At 58.6% G+C, this 18,369-nt stretch overlaps 1 protein-coding gene across 1 annotated transcript; it reads right to left on the bottom strand.

Annotated features, from left to right (window-relative positions):
• Nucleotides 1-322: 322 nt before the first annotated feature.
• On the bottom strand, nucleotides 323-17,233 carry KIFC3 (kinesin family member C3). Its single transcript, XM_082319201.1, has 21 exons — nucleotides 17,188-17,233; nucleotides 16,208-16,322; nucleotides 14,423-14,568; nucleotides 12,926-13,079; nucleotides 10,605-10,801; nucleotides 8,162-8,227; nucleotides 7,559-7,702; nucleotides 7,242-7,481; nucleotides 6,836-7,009; nucleotides 6,552-6,699; nucleotides 6,331-6,461; nucleotides 6,127-6,238; nucleotides 5,686-5,867; nucleotides 5,490-5,594; nucleotides 5,103-5,233; nucleotides 4,267-4,390; nucleotides 3,678-3,807; nucleotides 3,333-3,562; nucleotides 2,529-2,663; nucleotides 2,068-2,176; nucleotides 323-1,556 (listed from the first exon to the last, which is right to left on the bottom strand). The coding sequence occupies exons 2-21, from the start codon at nucleotides 16,290-16,292 to the stop codon at nucleotides 1,531-1,533; spliced, it is 2,769 nt and encodes a 922-aa protein (XP_082175327.1). The 5' UTR covers nucleotides 16,293-16,322; nucleotides 17,188-17,233; the 3' UTR covers nucleotides 323-1,530.
• Nucleotides 17,234-18,369: the final 1,136 nt, after the last annotated feature.

Genomic DNA, 18,369 nt, shown 5'->3' with positions numbered 1-18,369 from the left:
GGGAACTCATGGTGTGTGTCCTGCCTGCACTGCAGCCAGCTGCTCCTCACCTGGGGCCTCTCTGCAGATAATCCCATGCCTGGACCTGACCAAAGTGTGAAAGGGCTCTGCCAGCCTCCAGCCCTGAACAACCCACAGAGTTGGGAGAAGCATGAGATGGACCAGCTCTGGGGCTTACTTATGGTTTAACAACTCAATCTCCTGCTAATTAAGGGAGCCTGATAGCTGCTGTCTGGGGGGCTGCCCTGCCAGGCTGGCCCAGAGACAGCTGCAAGAGGAGGGATTTAAGGGGCTTTTCCAGCCGTGGGGGAGATGCTGTACAAGTGGTGCGGGAAGGAGCACCTGCCCTGAGCAGGGCTCAAACCTGCGGCAAAGAAATAACAGCATTGCAGAAGGACTGGCTTTAACAGTTTATTTAAAATAAGTTTTGTTACAAAACAGGATTTTTTTTTGATTATTAAAATACATAGAAACATCTAATCTTACAAAAGGCTAAATTTATTCTTCCCTTTTTTTTTTTTTCCAAACAGAATAACGCTGTGGAAGCGTGAGAGGAGAGGGTTGCAGTGGGAAGGAGCCATCAGTGCATTCAGTGGGTTATTTGCAGCAGGAGGAAGCGTACCCACGGCTGGGTGCTCAGAGGTGCAGGGGGTAGTGCTGTCTTCTCTGACCCCCCCTGCCAGCTGCTGTCCTGATACATAAGCCAACAGGCTTTTGGGCTCGAGGTTTGGGGTTTTTTTGTTTGTTTTCTACTTGTTTTCCAGTCCCAGACCATGTAAACAGGCTATAAATATTTCAAACACTTTCATCTCGACCACACTGTGATCTCTCTTGACAAGATAACTGGTAAATAACTTTACAGTAGCTTCATCTGAGACCGCTAAATCCACCTTGGTGCTGCATAACACAGGCAGCCCCGCAACCGCGTGGGTCCCTGGCAGCACCGGCAGCTTGGCTCATGCGTGGCACTGGGGTGCCTTCATGCAACAACAGGGCTTGAGAAACCTACGGGGAAAGGAGCAGCTGGGATTTTTTCTGGCTTAAAATAGAGGAAGCACTGCTTCAAAAGACATCGGGCAGCTGCCTGGGCGCAGTCTTGGGGGAGCTGCGGCCAGGCTGGTCCTGTGGGGGCAGCGGAGACATGTCTGGGGGCTTGCCTGGCTCCGAGCCCCGCCTCCAGCCAGATACCAAAGCCAAATACGAAGCTGGAGAGACAGAGGGAGCACCCAGCAGCTCCCCACTCTGGCTAAAAACATCCATCCAGCAAAAATAAAAAGTCACAGAGCTGAGCATCTGAGGGGGCAGATCCTTGCCCAGAACTGCTGTCCCCAACCCTGGGATGTGGGTCCAGCTGCTTGGGAGACCCTGGCCTCATGCTGCTCATGGTGAGAGAGACCGTCACCCTCTGGTCACAGGTCCTGGTGGGTGAGGGAATGGCACTGAAGCCTTTGTGTCTTCCAGCAGCCGACTCTCCGTAGCACCATGAGGGGTAGGGTCCTGCAGCAGGTTTGGTGCCGGGGCTGGCACTCGTCACACAGGGACCGGCCTCAGCTTCCCTGGGGGGAGACGTGTGGGTCACACAGGGCAGGGGGCACGGCCATCACTGCCCCAGGCCCGTTGGCATTTCCGCAGGTGCTGCATTGGGCTGGCACTGCAAGCATCCCCATGAGCATCCCTGTGAGTGGCACAGCCCAGCATCCCTGCCTGGGAAGGGGGGCCAAAGCAGAGCCCTCCACCGGCTCCCAGCCACAGGCACTCACCTGGCAGCCATGGCTGCCCCTAATTCAGGCTGAAATTGAAAGGGAGAGAGGTTCAGCCCAGGGGCACTGCCACTGCCCTGCAGCATTGCTCCCCCTGTACACCCTGAGCTGCTGGCAGTGGCTTTGCACCAGGGTGCTCTTGGGGAAGTGCTAACCAGGCTCCCGATGGCTAATTAGCCATTTGTTAATGAGCTGATTACAAATGAGCTAGCTCGCCGCCCCCCCCCCAGCTTTGCTTGCCAGTGTCTGGCTGTGACAAGGCTGGCAGCAGAAGCTTCCTCTGACAGAGAGACCCCCCACCACCCACCTGAGGTCTGGAGCTTCCTGCGGATGGAGGCGGCACGGCCAGAGAGCTGCCCTGGGCTGGGGGACGTGTGGCCCCGACCAGAGGGTGCTGCGGTCCCCGGCGAGTCACCCTGGGGGGAGATGGGGCACAGCCCCAGGGTCAGCCCACACCAGTTCTCAGAGGGAAGGGATGGAGATGGGCTCGTGGGCAGATTGTGCCTGCCTGGGTAGCAGTGTCCAAATGTGCTCTGGGGATACCATTGGGCTGCTGCAAAACAAGGCTTGGAAGAGCCAAGGTGCCAGCATCGGCTGGATGCCCTGCTTGGGGACAGCCTGCGTCCCACTCGGTGATGCTCCCCAATGAAGGCAGCTCCAGGGGGACACCCAACAGCAAACAGCCCTGGGGACCACACGTGGGGGCAAAACAGGGGGACCCCCTGGGGTGAAGGGGAAGAGGAAAGGCACCGGTGGCCCCTCGGTTACCTCCAGCTGCTCCTGGCTGGGCCAGGAGGCCAGCTCAGCCTTGCGGGAGACAGGACCCAGCTCCACGGAGCGAACCCTCTCAGCAAACTTCAGGGAGCACAGCGTCTCACTGGTGTTTTTCTCGGCAGGGGAGACCTGTGGTCAGGCAGGAGCAGAAAGTCACCCTGCCAGCTGCCTGCACGCCCCCAGGGCTCCCTGCCCCAGCAAACATGCTAGTGCCAGGTCACGAGATGCTATTATTAACACGCTGCTCCCAGGATAGCTCCATCCATCTGTGCCCTGGCCAGTGTCTGAGCCAGCTGGATCCCCTGTCACCAGCCACCCCAGCACGAGGGACAGCCGGGAAAAGCTGCAGCAGGTGGCAGGGGCTTGGGCACCCCCCGAGGGGGCTTGGTGTGGGCACAGGCAGCCAGGGGGATAGGTCACAGGGCAGGGATGGAGCAGCTGCCAGAGCACAAAAATCCTCCCAGAATGAGAGGGGACAGGGAGACGCCAACATGCAAGGAAACCGTGCCCATAGGGACAACATCCGTGTGCAAGTAGGGAGGGCAGGATCATGGACCTTCAAGTTCATCCCCCCACCCCTTGTCCTCATCTGGGGCACAGAGATGGGGGCACAGCTACCCTAGCACCGCGGTTGGAGACTGGAGGATGTCCCCATGTGCAAGCCCAGCCCCCTGGTCCCAGCCTCCAGCATCCCTCCTCCCTGCCCCAGCACCAGGGCGAACAGGGACCAAACCCATCCCAAAAACTGCACCAACTGGCCGTGGAGATGCCAACAGGCACCGAATGCCCAGCCCCTACCTGCACCATCATGAGTGTCTTGCTGTCGCCGCTAAGCGAGTCCTGCAGGAGGTAGGTCAGCTTGGAGTTGCGGAAGGGCACGTGGCCCTGCCGGGAGCGCAGGGCATAAATGACGTCGCCCAGTGCCGAGAGGGACTTGTTGATGTGCTGTGCCTCGCGGAGCCGGCTGCCTTCCGCACCGGACCGCCCGACCCGCTCTGATCCCGCCAGGTCCACCAGGTTCAGCTTCCCTGGGGACACACAGCCAAGCCCCGCCCCCCAGCTGGTGTCAGTGCCTGGCCCTGCGCACCCTGGGGATGCCATGGCCCAGGCGCCCTGGTGAGGGGCTTGCCACATGGCACACACCTGTGGTGCGGAGCCCTGTGCTGCGGTCGAGTCCACGGACGGTGACGATGAGGAGGGCGTGGGAGCGGGAGCTGTGCTCATTCAGGTTGGTGCACTCTGTTGCCCGGTTGATGTGGCCGAACTCGAAGACCTGGGGGAGCCCAGGGAAGTGGAGGGTGAGGCCACCATGCCCCAAAGCCACCACAACCCCTACCGTGACCCGGGAACCCCTGGGGATGTAACCCAAGCGACAGCCCCCCAGCGAGGTGCCTGGTCCATCAGGGTGATGATAGCTGTCAGGTCTCAGCCTGGGTGACGCACTGAAGGCAGAGGGTGACAGGCAGGGCACTGTGGTGACAGACGACATCCTGCCAATCCCCTGGGAGCTGCCTGGGCCCCACGCTTTTATTTTTACCCCCCTGCGGGTCACCCCATGGGACAGCAACCATCACATCACACCCGGGGACCTATTTTGGTCTCTGTCACTCCCTGATGCTTCAGAAATACTCCTGAATGCGGGGATCATGCACCAGAGACACTCCCTCCTCCCCCAATTCATCACACCCCTGATGCTACCCTCTTTCTCCCACCGCCCCCCATCTCCCTGCACCTTGTTGATGTCCTCCACGCTCTGCACCCTGAACTCGGTCAGCCCAGGTACATAGAGCTGTCCGCTGCCGTCGGGGCACAGCTTGATCTCCAGCTTCTCCTGTGGCTCCTTCCCCAGCAAATCCCTGGGCAAAGGGGTACCGGTCACCATCCCCACCCCAGGGCAGGGGGATGATGGGTGCCAGCTCCCCTCCAGGACAGCATCCCTGCTGCGGCTCAGGGCTGCGTGCCAAGGCTGCCAGAACAGCCCTCTCCTCCCGGGGATGCTGCACATCCTATGTATAAACCTCAGCTCTCCGGCTCCCGGCGGGTTCCTGTGTGCCTGCTCTCGCCCAACCTGGACCACACTCCCATCCTTGCTCTTTACTGCCATTCCAGGTCCCCATTATCCACACTGATGCACTCCCCGCCTTCTCCCGACCCCTCCTCCCTGTGGCTGGGCAGTGTTGGGGGGGGGAGGAATATTTCTCATGCTCCCAGCTTCCAGTTAGTAATTTCTAAATATAACGTCCAGGGAGGCAGGGGCAGGGAGGAGAGGAGGATGCCCTGGCCGCTGCATCAGGGCCAGGGGAGTGGGGGCAATGGCAAGGCTGGGAGCCTGTATAAGTAACGGAGCTCAAGGGAGAGTGCTTTGAAAGGGTGGCATGCACCAAAAAAAAATTTAAAAATAAATCCTTGCATGGCCAAATCCAGTGCCCAAGGCCCTGGGAACAAGCTGTGCAGCCAAGGCAGGGCTGGTGGGACAGGGAGGAGAGCAGTGTGGGGTGATGCCCACCGATGCCGGCTCCCCAGCAGCTCTGCTTGCCCCACCAGAAAGCTTTTCCCTCCTCCCCATACCTGAGTGCCTCGTTGTAAATCTCGGCAGCGCTGACACTGATGGCGTAGTCCCAGTCAGCCTCCTTGCTCCGCACCTCAGAGAAGAGGAGTTGCAGGGCCCGCTGGTTGATGCCCGGGTTTGCTGCTGTTCCCTGATGGATTGGGGTGAGAAATGGGGGAGGGGGGAAACACTCTCTTGCATTTTATTCTGCTTTCTTTTCTGAGCAGGAGCAAAACCCGGGGGGTGTTGTGGAGGGCTGCACAATCCCCTTGGCAGCAGCAGTGACCACCACTGGAGCACGCTGGGTCCAAGCTGGCCACCAGCCTGGTTTAGGGAGGGTGCTGAGATTGGGCACCATGGGATGGGAAGCCGAGGAAGAAGAGGAAAGCAAAGCCAGGCAAATTCACCTCCATCGTGTAGGTTTTTCCTGCCCCCGTCTGCCCATAGGCAAAGATGCAGACGTTGTAGCCGTCGATGCAGGAGGTGACCAGGGCTTGAACCTCCTGAAACACCTGGGGGGGACCAAACAGCATCAGGAGAAGGTGGCTGTGACCCCACCTCACGCCAGCAGTGTTTCCATCCCCATGGGACAGCAGCACCCACCTCCTCCTGGGATGCTTGTGGGGGGAAGACCTTATCCAGCTCAAAGGACACCTGCTTCCCCTTGTGCAGGAGGTGCAGGACGGCATCATCATCAGCGTCGAAGGTCACTGCATTAGCTGCCTCCGGGCCCTCACCATCCTCCTTCATAATGGGGCGGACTCGCCCGAAAACACGAATGTTTCCTTGGGCGGGGGGGGATGCAGAGATGGTGTCAGCCCCAGCGCATCCCGCTACCACCCCCGGTCACCGTCAAACACAAGGTGGGCTGAACACTGTACCCTGCTGCTGACCGAAGCATCCCATCGCCAACCCAAGCATCTTATCAGGATGCGGAGCACCCAAGCCATGGTACTTAGGTGCAGCACGGTGATGCTCCCCTGTCTGTCCTACCCCCCCAGGGACATACTCTCCCATGATGGGACCTGCCATCCCCCCACACACCTTTCAGCCGCACCAGCTCATTGTGACACTTCTTGCGGAGCTGCAGCTCCCGCCGGTACTTGCGCAGCAGCTCCCGGTTGGTGCTGTGCACATCCTCGATGGCCTGGCCAATCTGGGGGGGATGGAGAGCAGCAGCTCAGCAACACCCCCAGCATCCCCACCCTGCATGGGGAAGAGCCGCGGTGGTGGTCCCAGGGGGCTCACCTCAGCCCTGGCGCTCCGCAGGGTCTCCTGGAGGAGCAGGGGGAAGTCACGGACCTGACGCTTCAGGCTGTTGTAGTCGTGGGTGAGGGTGCGCAGTGCTGGCTGCAGCGTCAGCAGGTTGGTTCGGACGCCTGCAAGCAGGAGGCAGGGTAAGGGGCAGGTGGCACAACACCCCCAACACCAGCCAGGCAATCCTGTGAGCCCCCCCGCCCCCTCCTCACCTGCCAGGTTTTCGTGCACCGCCTTCATCTCCATTTGGGCACGGGAAAATGCCTCTTCGATGGCACGGTTCTTCTCCTCCTCCATGGCCTGCATCTCCTCCAGCATCTGCCCATGGGCTCGCTCCAGCTCAGCCTCATACATCATGATCTGGGAGAGGAGCAGGGGGGGTAACGCTGAGCCGGTGACCACCTGCTGCTGCACCGCATCACCTGGCAAGCACCAGGCAGGAACTGTGGTGGAGCCAGGTGGGGTGATTTCTAGTTCACACCCATTGTGCTCAGACCTGAGCTCGGAGCTGAGCCGCTGTCTTTTGGGAGCTCTGCAGCTGCTGCTCCATCTCCTTCAGCACCTGCCTCTGCATCCCCACCTGCTCCTGCAGGTACTGGTTTCGGGACTGGCTCTCGCACAGGGCTTGCTTCGCCTTGGCTGACTCCACCTCCACTGTCTTGATGACGTACTGGGGGGAAAAGCACCTAGAGATGGGGTGTACTGGGGAAGCAGCACCCGAGAGGCCTGGGATGGAGCCAGCATTGGCCCAGGGGTCTAATTTACAAAGTCATGGTGCTGTGCTGATGTGCTCAGGGCAGAGGGATGGGTGGCACTTGAAGGGCACCCACTGGGCACCGCTAGGCACCCAGCCCAGCTCCCCTTGTCTGGCCAGGAGACATGGAGAGCCCTGTGGCGCTCACCTTTATCTGCTGGGGCTGGGACTTGAGGCTGGCGATGGTCTCCTGGCTGTCCCGCAGCCGCCGGCTGAGCCGCTCCTCCTCCTCGGCTCTCTCGGCCAGGGAGTCTTTGAGCCGCAGCTCCACCTCGGCCAAGCGGTTTGTCTTCTGCTGCACCTCCAGGTCCAGCTCTGCCAGCTTGGCTCGCGTCTCCTCCGCTTCCCGCTGCAGCTGGGACAGCCGTTCCTGCAGTCTCGCATTCTCCTGGCCCCGAAACAGCACAGCTGATGCCATGTCACCCATGGGTGCTGGTCACCCTGCCGCCACTGACAACGACTCACCTGGAGGTGGGCACAGTCCTGGCATGGTGCCTGCTGCTGCCGCCGCAGCTCCCGCAGCTCCCCCTCACATGCCTTCATCTCCTGCTGCAACCGCTCGTTCTCAGCCACCAGTAGGTCCCGGTGCTTCTCCGCGTCTGTGCCGCCCTGCCGACAGGAGGAGATGGAAGCCTGATGCACCCCAGGGAGCCCCAGCCTGACGTCCCCAGGGGAGACCCTGCCTGCTGCTCTCAGGGGAGTCCCCAGCCTGTTATGTTGGGGACCCCCAGCCTGCTGCACCCCAGGGAGCCCCCAGCCCACTGCTCCCAGGGGAGCTCCAGTCCCCAGAGGGGCTTTCGCTTCCCCCCCACAGAGCAACAGCGCTGGGGAGCCTTCGCCTGCTGCGCCCCAGGACCACTGATCATGACATTGCGTTGGACAGAAAATCCCACAAACTTTCATCCCTCGATGTCTCTCCCTCAGCTCGCAGGGTCCAAACTGCAGCCCTGGGGAGGTTTTAATCCTTCTACACCCTTCCCATGGAGGAGCTGTCTCCTCCTCAGGGACCCACAGCTCTGGTGCCCCTTGGGGCAAGGGTGGCTCAGCCCAACCCCGGCAGCAGCTCACCAGCTCTGAGCGCAGCCGGCCGATCTCCTGCGCCTGCTCCAGGAGCTTTGCCTTCAGAGTTTCAACCTGTCAACACAGGCAAGGTTAACCAGGAGGCATCTCAGCAGCTTTTGGAGGAGACCCTGCGGTGCCACCCCAGCCACTGACGTCCAGTCTGGCTCGCACCTTCATTACGCCTTAATTTTCTACCTTGCTCTGAGCGCCTGATTCACATGAGCTGATTAAAATGAGCATTAATGAAAGGCCTGCTTCGACCATGGGTATAATTTGTCCATGTTGAGCATTAGCAGAAACCATTATTAAAAAAAAAAAAAGCATCATCTTTGGAGAAGGAAAACAACAAACCTATCCACAATTGTGTTTAAAGAGCCAGAAGTGCTTCGTCCTGCCCTTGCAACACAGCTTCACTTTGCCTTCTCTATTTTTCTTTCTAGGAAAGTTATCTTGGGAGAAAGAGAGAGCAGGAGCTCTTTGAGACATCCGTGTGTCCGAGTCTGATGGGAGGATGCTCCCCAGCCACCCCTGTCTGGGCATCTGCCCATCTCATGGGGACCAGGCTGCCCTCCTCCTGAACCAGGCAGATTTCAGAAATCCTTGATTTTTTTGGGCAGGGACCACCGGTTCCCATCTCTCCTTTCCTCCACACTGCAGGAGCCAGCGAGGCTCCCAAAAAAATATGTCTGCATTTATTCAAGTTAACGTTGGCAATGTCAGTTGCATTTTTATGGGGGTTGCCTGTCTGCTCTGTGCCTTGCCCCCGTGCCCAAAAAACTGATGGCTGCTGGGCAAGCATCACTGTCTCCCCAAAACTTACCCAGGAGAGAGCCAGACCTGGCCATCCACTTCACCGCTGTCCCCCAGATCCCAGCCTAGCTCCTGGTTTCCCCGCGCTGGGAAGCCACTGCACTGCCAAACCCCTTGCCTGGACGCGGCAGGCTATTGCCCCATCTCAATAACCAGCTTTTTCTAAGCAACCAGGCCTCTGTGGACCATAATTTAGGAACTGCTGATTAATAAAAAATGCAGATGTGCTGACATGGTGCTGTAATTAATTACAGTAAGTTATTAAGCCACACCCTCGCAGAGATGGCAGTGCAGTGGGCAGCACCTCCTGTGCAGCCCCACACACTCAGCAGGGAATGGCTGGGGATTCTACCAGCAAGCTCCATGCACTTACGGCCACGAGCTGGGGAAGGCGGCTGCTCCCTGCCTGAGTCGGGAACCCCCCTCCCTCCACAGTGGGGCTCCTCTGCTCCAGATGGGAGGCTGAGCGTGTGCCAAGTGTGCGCCGAGTGCACCAGCCTCATGCTTGAGTGGGAAAATCCCATTTCCGTATTCAGTAAGGTAGATTATTAAGAGATGTTTCAAAGTATTTTTAAAAGAGGGGAGGGACCAAGAAGACAGAGTCACGGGTTGTTACAGGGAAGTCGCCACCCCAGCTGGCCAACACACACACTGGAGCATGCCCATCACTCCCTGTGCCAGCAGTGCCCAGAAATGCCGAAGCACCTCCATCCCCTACCTGCTCAGGCATCTCCAGCTGCATCCTGCTCTCTGGAGATGATAGAGACTCCTTGGCAGCTGGATCCGGCTCGAGCCGTGGCCCAGCCATCCCCGAGCTTTGGAAGTTTGGGTCAGCGCTTCACTCTGGCCGGCGTTGGCTGTGCTTGCTGCCGAACTGGCCAGCACAGGGCCGGATCCTGCCAGTGCTCACGCTTGTGTCATGCAGAGTATGCCAACCAAATGCAGGACAATTACCTCCGCCTTTTTGACACCCGTGGAACAAGCAGAACCCGACTGTAACAGTTTCCACAACAGCCACATGCAAATCCCTTTACGAGCAGCTGGAATTTCAATCTCCCTGGGACGACCCTGGTCCTCGCACCGAGGACGTGGCCGCACCAGCACAGGAGATGGTTTTTGAGGGGGTTCTGGTCACGACGGCCAAAACACTCTCCCCTTCAGCAGACAACTCTGTGCCTTCACGTTCACTTTCCACCTCCTGACTCTCAAAAGTCACTAAAATTAATCTGCTGGGTGAGTCTAACAAGCTTATCCTGTGGTGGTGTTCCTGTGCTGGGAGGATGGACAATTGCTGCAGGGCTTCGACTTGATGCCCAAAGCCCTCCTGGCTGCGTCATGTCCAAGGAGCCACGCACCCTTGCCAGCGTTATTGCGGTGTCACCGTAACATCAGTTGGGGGGGCTGCAAATGTCCCGAGGGAGGCACAGCCGAAGCTGGTGAGATGGCCACAGTGCTCAGCAGCACCTAGCTCCCAGATCATCCCTACACACCTGAGTGGAGAAGATGCTCCATGATCAAGGTCCTATGCTCCTTCCAAGCATGCCCCTCACTAACTGCAAGCCACGGTGCTCCAGTCAAGCCACAGCCTGAAGCTGGAGATCTCGATGGACCCCCTCGTGTCCCCCTGTCCCCACCATACCTGGCCTTGCAGCTGGAGAGAGCGGGAGAGCTCATCGTTCTCCCGGGCAGCGAGCTTCTCCTGCAGCCCCAACAGCTCCTCCTGCAGCCGCAGCTTCTCCTCCTGCAGATGTGCCATGGAGGCCATCACCTTCTGGATCACCGGGAAGGGACGGGCTGCTGGCAGGCTGGCACGTTTCCCACTGCAGAGCCTCCCTCCTACAGTGGGAGCAAAGATGAAGGCAGTCAAGATCTGGGCACCTCACTGGGGAACAGGATGCCAGCTATGGGAAGAATCCCCATGGGCTGCAGTGGAGACGGGACAGCGGTAAGTGAGACTTGCAGTAGTCCTATGGAGAACAGTGATAAGCCCGGAGGTGCATCCCGAGCATCATGGTGCTGATCACGGCTGGCCAGGCTAACGGTGGGGTTCTGGCCAGGTGAGCCCCTGCTGGGGGGTGGGAGCTGAAAGGATCTGCCAATGCCAGCAGAGCATCCCAGGCTGTAACACCGAGTGCCTGCCCGCGCCACCGCGCCGCAACCCAGGCCCATCACACACTGAGATGCTGCAGCCTCACTCAGATAACAACCACCTTCACCATGGCGCTCTGATTCATCCCAGTATCCTTTTTTCTGAATGAGTAGGTGCCGGTGGAAAACCAGTATGTGATCATGTTATTAAAGACTGCATCATTACACACAAATATAATGGAAGCCAAATTAAAATTATATGGGTACCCTGAATGGGCCGTATTGCCTAATCCTTGTGCGTATGGCTTTCTAACCTTCCTAGTATTATTTTAAACATCGTTTTCTGTGTGTTAATAGAGCCAGTGGTGCCGACAGAAGCCAATCTGGCCATACATCAGAGCCTACCAAATGAATCCCTAACCGACTTCGTAGTTCCAAAGAAGAAATGAGCTGGCCTGACTCATTTCCAATGTGGGGATGAGGCACAGTGGCGGGCAAACCAGCAGCCAGGATCCCGGCTGCCCGGCGCCCTTCCCTGCCTGCCATGGATTTTGTCTGCTGCCACCAGAAACCTGAGGTTTTAAAGGCAGGAGGTGATGCTGGGAATTGCTTCGCTGCCTGTGGGCAGATGCTGCCTGCTTTATGGGAAACGTCCTGAATACAAGAAGCAAGACTTTTTTTGTCTGTGAATCAGACTTTCTACCTTTAAAGGGAGTTAAAGAGCCAGCAGAGTGGGCAAAAAAAGGAAATGCTAGGACCAAATGACAGCTCTGCTGTCGACTGTGTGCCAAGAGACTTATCTGGCAATGTCTGCAGAAGTGGTCACCGGATTTTGTCTTCCTGCCTTGGGCTGGATATCCTGAAACAGCGCCGATGGGCGCTGGCTTTTCTTTCTTTCCGTGCTGAAAGCTCAGCCCAGCTCAAGCAGGGGACTGTGATGTTCCCTTTAAACCCAACACACACAAAACCCACCCCAAAACTCCTGAAGTTAACAGGAACATCAGCTCTTGCCCCTTGGGGAGTGTGCAGGGATAAGACAAGATTACAGGAAGCACCAGGGCTCCTGTGGAAACACCGCGTGTCTGCGCACATCATCCACACTAATCCTGGGCTGGGACCAAAGGCAGAGCCAGGTTCAAAGCCACGACACCCGGCTGCAAGTCAAACTGCCAGGCAGGGGTGATCCCACACGGATAACGTGCTCCTTCTTGCTCCAACACCTTCTTCCTGCAAGAGCATCCTTGGGAGAGGAGATGCCAGCTGGACCTATGTTACATCTACCACTGGGCAAACGCACTAGTGGCAACATGGGGTCTGAGCATGGCAGGCATGACGTGCTGACCCTCTTGTTTTCCAAAATGCTTTGAAACCCAGTTGGAAAGGTGGCCATTTCCATGGCTCTGCCCCATTACCATTGCCATGCAGACTCCCTTCCTTCTGCATCCCTGCCCCTTCGCACCACCCAGCTGGGGACCATGCCAGGAGCAGCTCCTGGAATGCACCCTGACAAGCCCGGACAATTTACTCCTGACAGAGAAAGAGGGGAAACCACAGGGATTCACGTGCCCCAGCACAGCCACACACACTGCAAGCATTTCCAGAAATGTTACATTTTCCTTAGGAGAGAGAAAAGAGTGGTGGGTTTGCTGGTGCTCACCTGCTCAAATAATTCATCAGTCGCCTGGCGTCACACGACAGCTGTCTGGTTGATCTCTGCCAAGACCCAATCCCCCACAGTGAGCGCAGTCGCATGTCTATGTGCACCCCAAAAGAGGAGAGGTCCTCCCAGTACCCACCAGCAGGTACCGGGTGCTCATCCCATCACATCTCTCCTCCCAAGTGCCTGCTGCTGCATCCCGGTTTTCCCCTTACCTGCTTTCTCCAGGTTCATGGTGGAGGCTGCCTGCACCGGCGTGGCAGCTGTCGGCTCAAGGGGGGATGCCGGCGGCTCCTCCGTGGCCAGTGTCAGGGTGCGGTGCCAGCTCTCCTCCTGCTGCTCGCCCGCTGTCTCTTGCAGGGCCTGTGTCTGCAAGAAGAAACACGACGGAGATCTGAGATGCAGCAACCATGCACATTGTGGTGGACATGGTGCCAGCAGCCAGCATTTCACTGGGCTGGCCAGGAGGAGTGAGCAGGGAGGAGGCTGCAGAGGACAGAACAGCGGGACCTGGGGAAACCCTCCCTCTGAGGGATTTTGGTGTTGGGAAACTGCCATGATGAATTTATCGTGTTGCTTTTAGTTCTCCCCATAAACAACAACTTCCCTTAGCTTGGTCATGCAGTTATACTGAATACTACCTATTTTTCTCTTTCTGGTCTTAAAAAAAAAGACCCTGGCTTTCAGGCAGGGTTGAATGTGAAGATGCTCACTGGTGAGCTGTGGCTCAGGTAATGCCATGCCCCGTGGGATGGAACACAGCTCTGAAAATAACAGAGAAGAAATCTGGAAGGAGGGAAAGGAATATAGAGAAGGTCCCAAATGTCTCTATCTATCATATTTATCACTGGCTTGCAGAGAAAAAAAATAAATCTGTTTTTTTTATCACCATTTAAAAAAGCGCTACAGCATGGACGCTTTTGGAAATCTGAGCTGCTGATTGGCCAAGCTCACATAATCGCTCCCTGCCACACTCAGAAGTGCCTTTTCTTACTTATATCTCATCTCAGAGCCCATGGCATCGCCCCACAGGCCAGCGATGCTGGGGATACCCATCTTACCCCAGGAGAGGGGCGAATATTCAGTACATGCTAAATATTTCTGAGAGTAATCTGGAAGGAGGCAGCAGCAGCATCCTCCTGGAGAAGCCACGTGTCTGCAGTGCCTCTACATTTGAGACTCTGGGAGGGTTTTGCCGGAGGGAATTCATCAAGGGTAGTGTGAGATAAGAAGGTGTTTTCCTTCTTTTCAAAGAAGGGGAATTTAAATTATTTGCCCGAAGCCCAGAATGAACTGGTGGCAGCAACACCAGTACATGGTATCCTGACACTGTACCTGGCCACGGTAGCCGCCTTCTCCTCCTGCTCCCGCTGGCAAACACCATCTCACAGCACTGCATTTTCTTATCACCCTTCTGCCCTGAGCTCTCCTGCCTACGTGACCCAGAAGTCACCCAGAAAATGTTATTCCCGGCTGTTCCCTGGCATTTTTTGATGCCTTCTGACTTTCTGGAGATGCTCTTCCCTCCTCAGCCAGGCAGCAGCTCTGCTCGAGGCACACAGCACCAGGGCTGAGGAGAAAACCTGCTGTGGTGATGGGGGGGGGACCAGCCAGCTCCCACTGAAGGATGGCCCAGCAGGGTGCAGGGCATCCTCCCCACCACCCCAAAAACACCCTCCCCACCCGAGCCGTGACCGGCTCAGCGTGCTCACCTGGAGAGCCAGGCAGAGTCTGTGGGGGTTTGCAGCGTCCGGCCAGCTCACGCTCAGGATTTTATGGTGAACCAGTGCAGGCAGCAGAGGAATCTGGGGAGAGGTACCCGCTCTGCTCCTGGTGACAAGCGTGTCCTGCCCACAGCCTGAGATGGAGTGAAAAGCATCACTGGATCAACCTGAGAGCCCGGGATGGACACAGCCTTCAGCCTCACTCAGCAAACCCATCTCCTCCTCCTCCTCACTGCTACCACCGCACCGGAGCAGTGGAGATGGTGCATGACTTTTATTAAAAATGTTAATTAGAAAAATTAGCCCTTCAGGGGGCGGAGACTGGTCACCAACAGCTAGTAATGAGAATTCAGGGTGTAGCATCTGTCTGTCCTCTGCAGGACCAGATCCGTCCCCCCACCGGGGACATCCTACCCCTGCCCCTCACCAAGCCTCTCTGCTTCCCGCGATGTTATCTTGGAAAAGCTGCCAAAGCCAGCTTGCATCACCGAAACCAGACGGACAGACCCTGCCAGAGTCACCTCCCTCCACTGCCCCCAAATATTTCCTTTTATTTGTCATGCAGCCAAACCCAAAAGCAGACAGGGCAGCAGTTCCCTGCCCTTCTGAGCCGCACAGAAGGAAAACAGCATCTCGAGGAGCTTTTTCCCATGGCTGTGTCCTGCTCTGCGATGGGAAAAGCGGCTGGTGAGGGCTACGTCCCAACAGGACCTGCTTGGGGACCTTGTGCTCCCTTCCCATCCGCCTGCCACAAGCACTGCCACCACCCCGGGCAGCCGAATGGCTTCTCTCACAGGCAGGAAAAAAAATCAACAACCCACAAATAAAACCCCACTAATGCCATTTTTTCCTTAAAATCATCTGGATGCGCTTAGGCCAGAGACAGAAGCAGCATCTGGAGGCAGATGTGCCCCAACAAAGTCGGTCCATAGCTCTGGACTTCTTCCCAGCCTGTAATTAGCCATAACATTTTGCACACGATGTGAAAATTAAGCGTTTCCAAAGCACTAGCAAATGCCCGGATAAAAGGTAATGAGTTCCACATGGGCAGCGGCAGCCGCCGGGCAGAGGAAGTGCTGAAAAACCCCGTTTCGGAGGCTTTGATGCCAACCAGCGTTCAGCTGGGCTGCCCCAAATGCCAGGGAAGAAGCAGTGCCTGGATAAGCAGCTGCCAGCAAATACGGATGGCAAACGCTGAAGCCAACAGCTAAAAAGCCCAAACAGGGGGGTTCAGCCTCCCCCTTTGCCGAAACCCATCCAGCACCACTGGTGAGGGAGGCGGGAAGGACTGTTTCCCGACAAGCAGCTGCAGGTTGGGGCAGGCAGCTGCCCGCCCGCCTGCAAAACAGCTCAGCTGCTGCGGAGAAAAGCCCTCGACTAAACTCACCTATGGGGTCTGTGCGCTGGGGAGAGATAAGCAGCCCTTCCAAGGAGCTGAGGCCAGGGAGAAGCAAGGACCAAGCATCTTCCCTGCCATGCGTATCGCTCCGTTTTCTTTCTATATGTTGAATTTTAACCTTTCTCCCTAAGCTTCCCGCTAGGAAGGACCAGGAGGGAGATGAGGCAGCCGTCTCTGCTCACCCCGCCAGCTGCCTACCGCTTCGCACACACTTCCAAGTCTCTGTTTCTCAAATCCTGAGCTTCATCCAGAAACAAATGTGAAAAATGCAGGCTGGCCTGTTCCCGGCCTCTCCTTCCCCAAGCACGAGCAAGGGCGTGAGCGTGGCAGGCTGAGCCCCAACGGAAAAGGACGCGCCACCGCGCCGTACTCACCCTCTGGGGCAAGGTCCTTCGTCTTCCAGGCGGCTCTTGTGGAGGGCACAGATCCTAGATCCCAGGTTTTGCGGGATGTGATCATGGCACGGGGGTCCCAAGCACAGTGACACCTCTGCAGGTAAGCGCAAGGGAAGACACCTCAGCCTGCCTCGGTTTCCAGCCGTGAAAGCCCAGGAGACCGTGCTGGAGCAAACCACGACGGCGATACCGTCCCCGACTCCCGAATCCCACGGAAAGTTGCATCAACCCCGATTTCACTCCCGGGGCCGGGGCGCCGAAAGCCCCGGGGTTCCCTCCGTGCTGCCGGCGGATGTGACATAAACCGTGTCTGTAATTAATTTACTCATTGCTGAAGCCTTTCCAGGCTCCTCCTAACCGTGAGTTGGGGGTTATTTACTTATTAACTCCAGGACCGCGGGCAGCCCAGGGCAGCCCCGTCCCCGGGCCGGGCAGCCCCCGCAGCCCACCGCCCGCAGCCGGGACCGGGGGTGCCTCGGCGGGGGAAGGGGTCGCGGAGCCCCGGCTGCCGCCCCGCCCGCCGCGGGGGTCCCTTGTTCTCCCAACCGGCGGCCGCGGTGGCGCTGGCGGCCCCGAGGAGGGCGGTCCCGGTCCCGGTTCCATGTCCCAGTCCCGGTCCCGGCGCGCAGGAGGCGCAACCTCGCCCCGCCCCGCCCCGCGCCCCCCCCGCCCCCGGTGCCGGTGCGCAGAGGCCCGGCAACGCCCCGCCCCGCTCCGCTCCGCGCCCCGCCGGTCCCGGGTGCCGGTGCCGATCCCGATCCCGGTTCCGGCGGCGGCGGCGCCGCCCGCTGCATGCTAACGGGGAGCCGTGCTCTCGCCGCCGCCCCGGGTGCTCCGTGCCGGGCGCCCCCAGCCCCCTCAGACAAAGGGAGCCCCGGTCCGCTCCGGTCCGCTCCGGTCCAGCCGGCCTCGCCCCCGCCCCCCGGCGGTGCCCGTGCCGCGCCCGCGGGGTCACTCACCGGGCGCGGAGCGGAGGCAGCGGCGGAGCAGCCCGCACCAGCCCCGTCCCCGTCCCCGCCTTCCCGGGCACTTCGCTAACGGAAACGCCGAGCTCCGCCCCGCTCTCGTTGCCATGGAAACCTTTGGAACCCCCCGACGGGCGGCGGAGGCGGGGCTCCCCTCCTCCCCGCACCGGGCGGCGGCGGCCCCGGCGGGCGCGGGGCTCCGGGGCAGCTCCCGGGGCGTCCCGGCTGCACCCCCAGCCCCTCTTGCCGGAGCTTTGGGGAGCTCAGGGGAGCCCCGGTGTCCCCCCGACCCTTCTCAGGGCGTCCCGGTCCCCCCGTGCTCCCCTGACCCCCCCTTGTCAGAGCCCTGGGGGGCTCCCGCTGTGTCCCTGGTACCCCTGCTCTGTCCCTGGCCCTTCCCACCCCCATCCCAGTGCTCTTCGGGGAGCCCTGGTGTACCCCCATCCTCCCCCTGCACCCCAGCACGGCATAGCTCATTGGGGTGCTCCTGCCCCTCCTCCTCCAGCACCAAACCCCGGCACGGCTGTGGCTGTGGCACTCCTCTGGGGGACGATGGGGACAGAGCCACCAGCACCACCAAGAAGGTGACTGTGGTGCTGGTGACCCACATGCCAAGGACCAGAGGTGACAAACTGTGCCCCCACCCTCCCCTACATCCCCACCACTCCCAAATGCCAGTGCATCTGCTGGCACTGACGCCAACCGGCACCCCAGGCTTGCAGGGGCCCAGGGACCCAGATTTCACCAGGAAAACGACTTGTTTCTAACCTGCAGGCGTGAAGAAAACAGCACAATGTGCCCCGAGACCTCTCCAAAGGCCCTAGTGTCAGAAAGGCAATAAGAAGTTCTGCTTTAAATACAATTTATACGCATTTTTAGGGTGTGATTTGTATCTACCTGTCTGTATTGCACATACAATCATTATGTTAATGGCTGGTTTGGGTGACACAAGTTACTCATGACTTGTTCATGGTAATTAACTGGCAGTACCGGATATTTCCCACACCAAAACTTAACTTGGCATCCGTGGCGGCAGCAGCGGGTGCCCTGTGCTGATGGCTCACATCCGCACACCTGATGTCAGGCCGACCCGTGGGGTGCATGGGTCCTGCGCGGGTTCGGGGATGCAGGGGTGGCGGTCCTTTGGGAGATGCAGGCTTGGTGGCGGCCCTAAGG

Source organism: Platalea leucorodia (assembly GCF_965183815.1).
Source record: "Platalea leucorodia genome assembly, chromosome: 8".
NCBI lineage: Eukaryota > Metazoa > Chordata > Aves > Pelecaniformes > Threskiornithidae > Platalea > Platalea leucorodia.
Note: the sequence above shows the minus strand (reverse complement) of the source record. Positions and strands in the feature narration are given on the sequence as shown.